This window comes from Nannobrachium achirus, assembly GCF_963921795.1.
Source record: "Nannobrachium achirus genome assembly, chromosome: 4".
Lineage (NCBI taxonomy): Eukaryota > Metazoa > Chordata > Actinopteri > Myctophiformes > Myctophidae > Nannobrachium > Nannobrachium achirus.
The window spans coordinates 3,989,742-4,001,075 of NC_137813.1; the positions used below are offsets into that span (position 1 = coordinate 3,989,742).

An 11,334-nucleotide genomic window follows, 5' to 3' on the forward strand; every position below is an offset into this window, starting at 1 on the left:
CTAAGTCCATATTTTTACATTTTTTAATAGGCCTATAGATTTTTTTTTTTTTATTTACCAGACTGTAAACCACAAACCAGTAGTTTTTAATCTGTTAAATTCTTAATGCACTCCCCCCTCATTTTGTTCAATTAGATTTTTTTGCCTATTCTCATAAATATTAGGAATTATAAGACGTGATACTTATGGAAAGTGGAAAAAACAGTATATCTGAACAAAATGAACAAAATGAGGGGGCGAGTGCATTAACAATTTAACAGAATAAAAATGACTAGTTTGTGGTTTTCAGTCTGGTAAATCAAAAAATATATATATATATATTCAAATATAAAAATAATATGTGATATATGATATCTTATATATACATTACTCTAAAAGCCGCATCCCACTTCCAAGCCCATTCACGCCCACTTCACATCGACTTCAACTCATAGGTAGTCGTATAGGTAGTCGTCAGAACGTAGGGAATACCGCCCATAACTCTATCATTGGCCCCCCGTTGCCATGGTAACCGGTGACCGCCCTCCATTGGCTCGTATTCCCAGCTATGGGACCGGCGGATCCAATTTCAACCGAGGGGGGCGTAGCCAGCGGTAGCCAGAACACACACACACACACACACACACACACACACACACACACACACAAAAATAGCTAATAGTTAGCTCACAACTTTCACACACACACACACACACACACACACACACACACACACACACACACACACACACACACACACAATAGCTAATAGTTAGCTCACAACTTTCCACTTTTCTCTTTCACCTCAATCGCAGTAACATCCGTATACACCACGTCATCGCATCACCATTTTTTTTTCAAAACTTTTTTTTTCAAAACTTTTTTTTTTCAAAAAAAATTTTTTTTTCTAAAATTTTTTTTTCTCAAAAAATTTTTTTTTCTCAAAAAACTATTTTTTCTCAAAAAAAACATATTTGGCCATTACACACACCACACTGCCGCAACATGGCGGTGAGGGCCGCGCAGCGGCCTGAACTCTAGACTTTTGCGGCCCGAAGGGCCGCAAACTTCTAGTATATTTACATTATCCTACAGTAGGTCGCATTTTTTTTTCCCTTCTTTTTTATGAAACGGTTTGTACTTCTGTGAATACTTCTCTTTGATCTTGGTGGCAAAGATCTCCACGGCTGTCTCTCCTGAACCTTTGTCTCCCCCTTGTGGAGGTAGTGCTGTAGTGCGGGGAAAAAAAAGGGAATCCATGATCAATATTTGAGCTTATTGATCGATTGATTGATTGACTGAGGAGGACTTTATTAGACATTTGCATAGGAAAGCTACATGACAGAACAGTGCACTGGTACAAGATCAACTAAAAGGATAAACACAGCCAGAAAGCTTATGCAGCTTACAGTAGGCTATTATGCAGGCTTCTGGTTTTTAAATGGATATAAAGGGGTAGGGGTAGTCCCCCCCCCCCCCCCCCCCCCACCCCTCTCTCTCTCTCTCTTTCTTTATTTTGATACATTCTTGATCCAACATTTTATTAATACAATAGTCATATTCATACAGTCATTATTATACTTTGAGAGTGGTTTTGAGTAAAACATTTCAAAGTTAAAACAATGAAAGAAAGAAAAGTAAAAAAAAAAAAGAAAAAAAAAAGAAACACAGACAGAACAAATAAATAAATACATTATTATAATGCAGTGGTAAAGTACTTTTGAGGCATTTGTACTTTGCTTGAGTATTTTCCAATTTCACTTCTACCCCGCTACATCTCAGATCCAAATATTGTACTCCACTACATTTATTTGAAAACCTTATAGTAACTAATTACTTTACAGGTATTAAATGATTATATCACCTTTAAGCACTATTTTGCAGGCTGTTTGAAAACAGCAGATCTACAAGCTCACAACACGTCGCGATGCGCCGCGTTGTGAGCTTGTAGATCTGCTGTTTTCACAGAGCGGCAGGAAACGGAAGTGTAGTCAGTGAGTGTCAGAGTCAAAACAACACAGATCAGATCAATACGTCGTCATTTACAACTCCTGTTAAAAAAACAACCTTTTAGTTGTTTAATCTCTAAAGGTACGTTTATAAAACACTCTTTTTCATATAAAACATCGTTGTTTGTCGTTGAACCGTCCTGTCCTTACAGACACTTTGCTGTGATTATTAACGTCTTTTAACGGCCGTTGTTTAGCCCAGGTTAGCAACGTTAGCTTTAAAAATGGCTGCTAGTTTGGGGTAACATGGCATTGGTTCGACTTCCCGTTGGTCCGACCGCCTAAACCTAAGCTTAAAACCTAACCGTAACCTAGTCGGACCAACGGGAGGTCGAACCAATGCTTAATAGTCCCCGCTAGTTTGTTATTGTTTGAAACCTTCTTGTTAGCTGTCAACACACACAACACAAGGGTTTCACTCTAATTCATTTTTAACAACTCTTAAGTTTTTATTTTATTCATAAGGATAACACTGAAGCTGTGAATGTTCTTATTGTAGCGTGAATTCCTCTTTATTTGTAGCGTTTTATTTTTCTTTTAGCCGTCGTTAGCTAAAGTGCAAAAGCTAACTTCCCCAGAAGTTAACTGCAGTTGCTTTATTTTATGGTCTTTTCTTCAATGCAAGTTCAATTAAAAGGAGCTTTATTGGAATGATAAAACATGCGTTTACATTGCCAAGTGTCAAAACATAATAAAAACAGTTTAAAATGGGGAACATAACATGGGCTATACAGTTGGAGGGGGCACAGCATTGTGTAAACAGAGATATGTCATATTGTGTCGTTTATACACAGCATATAAAGCTTTTGGAACAATTCTTCTTTTTTTCCTCAATACTATTTTAAATAGTATACAAGAACAAAAAAGCCTAATATTTAATGCATTTAAAGATAGCAGCTCTGTATGTGCAGTAGGTCTAGTTCTCAATCAGTGGTCCTTGGCATCTGACACCATACCCTTTTATGCCCATACATGGAGTTTTTTTTATTATCATTTTTCACCCTATACTTTTACATTTTTGTCATTTTGCCTATCAATTGATGACACCTAGATGGACTATTTCTCTATTTACTATATATGTCTCCAATGAGGTCTTGAGTCTTTTTCACTATTCAGAATGCAAATTCTCCATAGGCGGAGGTCTTTTTCAATCCTCTTTTCCCTAGTAAGTGATCACAGCATTACAATTTGGTGAGAGAAATGTGATGTTTTACACTGCATTTGTGAATTTTCAGGGGTCAGCTTACATTTGGTGAGTCAAGAGTAGCCACAATCATTGTAGTTTTGTGTCCACAACTGTTCTAATTTGGTCATGCATTTTAGGCGGATTTTTCCCCTGGATCCCCCTGGGGTTCAAGTGGTTAATAAACTCGTATCCAACCATGAGTCCGTGAAAACAGTTGAAAACCCACCTCTTGTTTACAGTAATCAAACCCTCCTGCTGTGTGTCAGAGCAAAGTGTGTTGTAATAACACACAGCTAGGGCTGTCACAATTATTACATAATAATCGTCTAATCGCAATTATTTGACAAGTCTATTTTGAAAAGTCAAAAATAGTGGAAATAGCAGATCTACGCGACGCGTTGTGAGCTTGTAGATCGGCTATTTCCACTATCGATGTTATTTTTTAAGTATAAAGTTGTCAAGTATGTCAGTCGTTTCTTTGTATATTTAGGTAATCTGTCATATCTGCCATGTGCAACAGAAATGTAATCGTCAACGACAAAAACAATTAAATCGCTAATTATTTGAGTGACAATTAATCGTCATGTAAAATGTCATAATCGTGACAGCCTTACACACAGCAGGCCACAGATCTAAGATTATCCTCACATCATCAAATAAATGTCTTTGCCAAAAAATAGCTGATCTTGTTGTGAGCTTGTAGATCTGCTATTCTTTTGGCAAATCTTCCGCCCCAGGATAATGGATGTTGGAGATATTTTGATTATCGCGATGCTATCGTAAATCGCGATTTCTTTTGTCACAATAATCGTGATATGACTTCTCATATCGTCCCATCCCTACTCCCGCCCCTCCTGTAGTAGCTCTGAGGACCCCCGCCGGTCTCGGACCCCCTGTTAAAGACCCCTCCCTGACCGTAAACCAAACGGTTTAATTTGCCAGAGATGCTCCATGGCCTTCACCTTTTAGAAGTTTACAGTAATCAAACCCCTCACGATGGCAGTGTGTGTAATCATAACACACACAGGCCACAGATCTGGCCTGAACGGTACAGGCTGTACAGGACTCAGGAGGTGTTTTCTCTGTTGTGACAGTGGTGGTGTTGTCACACCCAAGCTGCTTTTGTCACCCCAGTAGTGCTGTCACGATTATGACATAATACATGACAATTAATTGTTACTCAAAGAATTGCGATTAACAATTTAATCGTGTTTTTTGTCGTTGAAAATTACATTTCTGTTTGGCTTGTGTAGCCTTTGAAGTTGCACATGGCAGATGTGACACATAACCTAATTTATACAAAGACATTACTGACATAAAAAAAATACATTGATAGAGGAAATAGCCAATCTACAAGCTCACAGCATGACACTTTGTGATGCTTGTAGATCTGCTATACGTGTTTGAAAATATATGAACATTTTTCAACATGGATATGGTTATGACGATTATGACAAAATAATTGTCAAATGAATGCGATTAGACGATTATGTAATCAATGTGACAGACCCACTCATGATCTCTCTCATCTCTCTCCCCTCTCCTCTCTCTCCTCTCTCGTCCCTCTCCTCTCTGCCCCCTAGTGGGCGAGGATGGCAGCGTCTCAGGGTCCATCCAGCGATGAGGAGCGCAGCCTCAGGGAGTGTGAGCAGTACGTCCAGAAACACAACATCCAGCAGCTGCTGAAGGACTGCATCGTCCAGCTGTGCACCTCCAGACCCGAGCGGCCCATGGCCTTCCTCAGGGAGCACTTTGAGAGGCTGGAGAAGGTGGGTGGACCTCATCTGATGATGTATGTATGTAGTAGGGCTGTCCACGGTTAACTGGTTAATCGGTTAGCCCACTGTTAAGAAAAGACCGGTTATGCGTAACGGTTAAACGGTTAATTTTCATAATAATAATATGATCACTCGGTGCCACGCTGTGAGCTTGTAGATCTGCTTGTATATCTGCTTGTGATATGTTTGAGCTGTATTTGGGGACACGTTCAAGTATCTGACAATGCATGAAGTCACCGTACCATCGTTGATAATTCAATATTGTGTTGTTTTCATTTAATAAAAAAGTTCCCAATTGACGTCATGTGCCTGTCTCTCCACTAGGAGGAGTCTAAGCAGATCACGGTGCAGCAGCAGCAGCAGCGCTCCAACAGTTGCCGGTCAGATTCCCGCGAGGACGAGGTGTCTCCGCCCATGAACCCCGTGGTGAAGGGGCGGCGGCGGCGCGGCGCCATCAGTGCTGAGGTCTACACCGAGGAGGACGCTGACTCCTACGTCAGGAAGGTACGGAATGGTTCTGGAACCGAGGAATGGGTTCAGTAACGCGACTGCGGTTTTCCCGGTGAACCTGAGCACAAGGGTGGGGGCCGATGGGCAAGGAGGGTCGCGAGCTTGTTATGAGAAAAAACTCAAATAAGACCTTAAAACCTGGTGAAAACAGTTGTGTGCATTAGTGCAAGATTAGATGAGGATAAAGGAAATCATTAAATGGAAAACATTAAATTAACTTCTGAAAAGGCTTACACTAGCCTAGTGGGAAGAAGAGGTTAAATCATCATGGCCCCAAATAACTTTTAAATATATTGCAATTGGCAACGAGTCTCTTACGAAATCAACAAGAGTGCCTCTCAATACATAAAGCCATATTATAACTTCTCCATCATCAGCAATAGTCAGTGGTGTGTTCCCCACACTCATCGGCCCCCACCGTTGCGCTCGGGTTCACCGGGAAAACCACGGTCGCTTCCGTAGCCAGGTTTTCTCTCACACTGTCAGCAGGGGGGTGGCACCCTGGGTACAAGGATCAGGGTTCCAACGGTCATGACATTCCTGGAAATATTTTGAAATTAGTAAATATATTTTTCCAGTACTGGAAAGGTTTTGGAATTGATCAAGGGTCCTGGAAGGTCCTGGGAAAAAAATAGCTATGCATTGTCTTTGGTCATTGATTTTGTTAATACCTCTGAAATGACAAAATTGTGAAAGAAATTGGCAGAAATTGTGAAAATAGCCGATCTACATGCTCACAACGCCTCGCGTTGCGAGGCGTTGTGAGCATGTAGATCGGCTATTTTCACAATAGAACCGTGTTATACAAAATTCCTCAACTCTTCGTGCTCGTCAGGTTGGGGGGACCAGTTAAAATATGATTATTTTGGGGGTCACGGTCTGAAAAGGTTGAGAACCACTGGCGTACACTACCTGTCTTGTCTTGGCATTGCACATAGGAGTAAGCGACTTGTTATTGAGCTGAATTATTGTTCTATAGTCCTGGAAATTGGGTCAAATATTCTGGAAAAGTTTTGGAAATTAATTGGTAAACCCTGAAGGATTCATTGCGGGCCCCCCAGTGAATGTTCTTCATAGGGGGAGGGGGGTTTAACCCATTTAGACTGGGAACGCATTATTACACGTTATTTTGTGCTTTAAACTATTGAAAAATAGCAGATATATATGCTGCTATTTCTTTTTAAATCGTGGAAATGCGTGCAAGTCTTTAGAATATTTCAAATCCTTTTTTCAAGGTTTTTTTTGAAAAAAAGGGAAAAAAAAGTTTCTATGTCAGTGGTGCTCATTTTTCATGTGAAGGACCCCCAAAATGATATGTATTTGGCCGCGGACCCCCATCTCAATATTTAGTTCCAGGGACCAGCCCCCCCAAGAAGCAACATTTGAGTTTCAAATGTTCACTTCAAAAATACACAGATTGAAAGATTTGCACACATTTTCACGACTTTTCAAAAATAGCAGATGCTGTGAGAGCCCAAACATGCTTACTCAATTATTCGTTATGTGAAAGTCCTATGACATCTATGACATCATCATACATACAATCCCTTGTATGCCCATACATGGAGATCCCTGTCTGTAGAACCAGCCACACATATATGGGCTTCCTCTTCTTCTTTTGTGTATCATTGTCCTTGATGATTGATTGGCAACATTTTATTCCCAAATATGGGCATTCCAATATGAAGTCCTGTTAGATATGGGCTTAATATTGATGATATCAGGGATCTTCATATAAGGGCATAACAGGGATTCTGTTAAGTGTGGTTCCACTGACATCACAGTGATGTCAGAGCGGCAAACCCATGGACCATAAAAAAGCATACACGGACAGACGTCCGTCTGGACGAAGACATGATGTGGTGTTTCTCATACTAAACTGCGACCTTCGGTCGCAACAATTGGGGCTGTCACGATTATGACATTTTACATGACGATTAATTGTCACTCAAATAATTGTGATTAAAGGTTTAATGGTGTTTTTGTGGTCAGTGACTGTGTAAAAGTGTTACATGTTGACGTTAACAGGATGTCTCGCCCCAGGTCATCCCTAAAGACTACAAGACCATGGCTGCTCTGGCCAAGTCCATCGAGAGGAACGTTCTGTTCGCTCACCTAGACGACAACGAGAGAAGGTAACGCTGCTCGTACCGTGTTGTTGCTGCTGTGCCTTGCAGTGCGTCGTCCCAGATCTAATGCCCAGGCCACGGCTTTGATTAATCCATTTAGGCCTAGGATTATTGACTGCTTTAACTATTGAAAAATAGCAGATATACAAGCTCGCAGCGCGGCACCGAGTGCCGCGCTGCGAGCTTGTAGATCTGCTATTTTTGAAAAATCGTGAAAATTAGAATTTTGACCCGATTCTATAAGCGTCTTTTGAATCCTTCTAAGATTTTTTTGAAAAACGTATGTTTCTATGTCAGCAATCTGGCCAGCCATCGTCAAAGAAAAGGTCCTTTTCACTTAACTGGAGCTCAGTTAGTCTGTTCTTGAGAGACTACTGTGTCAGCGGTTCTCAAACCTTTTCATGTGAAGGACCCCTGTAAAAAAATATTCATATCTCAAAATATTATAATTCCAAGGACCACCCAGATACAAAATTTGAGTTACAAACGTTCGCTCTAAAAATACATTTTCACGACTTTTTCAAAAATAGCAGATCTACAAGCTTGCAGCGCGGCACTCGGTGCCGCGCTGTGAGCTTGTATATCTGCTATTTTTCAACGGTTAAAGCAGTCAATAATCCTAGGCCTAAATGGGTTAAGACTGACTGATTGATTGATTGAAGACTTTATTAGAGGTTTGCATAGGAAAAGGTACTGTTTCATGACAGTACAGTTCTCTGTACTCTGCCGGGGCGGCATAGCTCAGGGGTAGAGAAACCGTTATTAGAGCACGAAGGGTTCCCAGTTCGAATCCGGGCTCCCCCTGAGTTAATGTCGAAGAGTCCTTGAGCAAGACTCTGAACCCCTAGTTGCTCCCGGTGAGCAGGTTGGTGCCTTGCATGGTTTCCTCCGCCACCGGTGTATGAATGTGTGAGTGAATGGGTGAATGTAATGCGGGCGGACGGGCGGGCGGGAACACTGTATCTCTATAGCCATTAAACGAAACAGGTATTTCTTACATTGATGCTCCTACATATTAGCATGCAAGCACCAGTTAAAGTTACTTTCCATCCCTCATATACTGTATGCACAGTGCACATCCCATAACCCACACACTGCACATCATTTTGGAGCTCATATCTTTGAACAGGTAAGGGCTAGTAACACTGAATGACAGACAGACAGAACACAGTACTATGATAGATATTTAACTCATATCAGTAAGACTATGATAGATATTTAACTCATATCAGTAAGACTCCCTAATCGGGAGATAAGCGACCGTCAGGTCGCAGCGTGATTTGAGAGCAAAATCTGTAGGAGCAGTGTCCAAAAAGTGTTTGAAAAAATCAGCCTGATGGTGGCACGTTGTGTGCTTGTAGATCCGCTGTTTTCAGTACTTGTGCGACGGCCTTATATGATGGAGATACGAGGATTCCACTCGACGACGACGATATACTCATTGTTATTGCACACTTTTCTTCTTTTCCAGTGATATCTTTGACGCCATGTTTTCTGTCACCTACATCGCTGGAGAGACAGTCATTCAGCAAGGTGAGTCCAGCAGCAATAACTTCTAACTAACTATCTAACTGGAGAGACGGTCATTCAGCAAGGTGAGTCCAGCACTAACTTCTTCATGGAACTTTATTTCATATTTATTATGCCTTTGTGCATTTATTTTGTCCCTGCATGCTAGGGCATTCACCAAATATTCAAATCTTCGTATATTCGAATATCAAAGTCACTATTCGACATTATTCACCGAAATCGAATATTCGCTATAGTCCAGGGGTCTTCAACGTTTTCAGGCCGGGGACCCCCAAACTGATGGGGAGATGGAGCAGGGACCCCCTACCACCTCGTAGGGTGGGGGGGTCGGGGCTACGACATATTTTTTATTTTAAACAAGTACAAGTTACAGCAAGCAGGGTGGGCCGTACCACTACCATTTCTAAACATACTACTTATTAACTGAGAACAAATGTCAATAATATCAACAATCTGTCAATTGCATAGTAATCATGTATTCAAGCTATTCAAAATGGATAGAATCATGATTTATTTTTTTAACATAAATGTGGAAAATGGCAAGCAATAGTTTCGCGGACGCCCTGCAGTACCTCCGCGGACCCCCTAGGGGTCGCGGACCCCCTGTTGAAGACCCCTGCTATAGTCTATAAAGCTTGGCTAGATAGGAAGTCATAAGAATGAGTTGTCAATACCCCTGGTGGATGAATTTGTTAATGCTCTATACCAGGGGTTCTCAAACCTTATTAGGCTGTGACCCCCAAAATAAACATATTTGAACTGGGGACCCCCACCCTGACAAGCACTTGGAATTGTAGGTATTACATTTAATGTGACTCGGTTCCACAGGTTCTACGTGCTCACAACACCTCGCGTTTGCTTACTTAATATTTGACAGTTTGGCCAGTCCTGTTGAATATTTGACTATTCAAATACTTTGATGTCGAATAATTCGAATTCTAAAAATCACTATTCGTGAATGCCCTACTGCATGCTCAATCAACTGGCAAAGCTTTTCAACCCTATAAGCCTGCACTGTCGTCAAGGCTAGGGCAAGTGCATGTGCTACCACATGAACCCTAGCATCCCAGCTATCCTGGGGCAAACATTTGGTGAAAATGGCAGATCTACAAGCTCACAAGCTACATGCTTGCAGTGTCGTCGTGAGCTTGTACAGTAGATCTAGCTAGTTTCCATGAACAGGTGGTGTAAGGGCAAACGAGAAGTGGACCTAGCATAGTGCTTGTTAGTATGCATTAGGGCATTAACGACTTGTGATTTTTGCAAGTCGACTCGACTCAGTAAAAAATTGAGTTGAAGTCGACTTTATCGTTTGATGACGTCATCACATCACACACGACCCCCCAATTATTTTGGGGGGTCCCCAGATGATTAACTTAATGTGAAACAATGTTTTCTCACTCAACTGTAAACAAACCAACATAAAGTTTAAGTGTATAGAGGGTATCTGCACATTACTAAAGTAACAATTTAAGGACTTTTTAATACCTCTAAAATTACAAATTAAACATTGTCCAAATTGTCAAATATTAGAGGCAGACATTTTGAAAATAGCAGATCTGACTCATGTTGCGAGGCGTTGTGAGCATGTTGATCTGCTATTTTCACAAAAGTATACAGATCCTTCTCGAAAAATTAGAATATTGTGTGAAAAAGCATTGCAGATACCATTGCACCGCAAATCATAACTGACTTCGGGAACTTCCCACTGTTTTCAAACAACTCTGACTTCAGAAGGTTGACATTTCTCTATTATAAATGCTTGTTTTGAGTGCTCTCGTGTAATATTGTAATATTTGAAATATGGACTTTTGATATTCATGAGCTGTATGCCATAAAAAAAAATCAAAATTGTAACAAAAAAGGTTTGGAATAATTCACTGAATGTCCAATGTATCTAGAATATATGAACGTTTCAAGAAATATATGAAAGTTTCAAGACAATTTACTTTTACACAATATTCTAATTTTTCGAGAATGATCTGTATATACTGTATATATTTGTTTTTTCAACTTCGACTTTCTCTTGTGTAATGAAGTCGACTGAGTCGACTTGTCAACTTTTTCCTTAATGCCCTAGTACACATACAAGGGAGTGGCTTAGGGCGGCATTCACACAGGCACGTTTTATTGCGATTAAAACGAATCCTCTAACGTATTGTCAGAAAATACACAACGTTTGGGCATGTGTGAAGATGCATCCGTATTCTTTT

The 11,334-nt window shown here is 40.6% G+C and overlaps 1 protein-coding gene across 2 annotated transcripts in view; it reads left to right on the forward strand.

Moving 5' to 3' along the window:
- Positions 1–1,981: 1,981 nt before the first annotated feature.
- LOC308284343 (cAMP-dependent protein kinase type I-alpha regulatory subunit-like) overlaps positions 1,982–11,334 on the forward strand; it is a 20,557-nt gene continuing 11,204 nt past the window's right edge. Inside the window, exons 1-5 of one of the 2 annotated variants that reach the window (XM_080724930.1) lie at positions 1,982–2,070; positions 4,758–4,943; positions 5,277–5,456; positions 7,491–7,597; positions 9,063–9,124. In XM_080724930.1, the coding sequence (XP_080581056.1) occupies positions 4,767–4,943; positions 5,277–5,456; positions 7,491–7,597; positions 9,063–9,124 (526 nt within the window). In that variant the 5' untranslated portion in view covers positions 1,982–2,070; positions 4,758–4,766. The remainder of the gene's footprint in view (positions 2,071–4,757; positions 4,944–5,276; positions 5,457–7,490; positions 7,598–9,062; positions 9,125–11,334) is intronic. The other variant, XM_080724931.1, reaches the window with a different exon arrangement.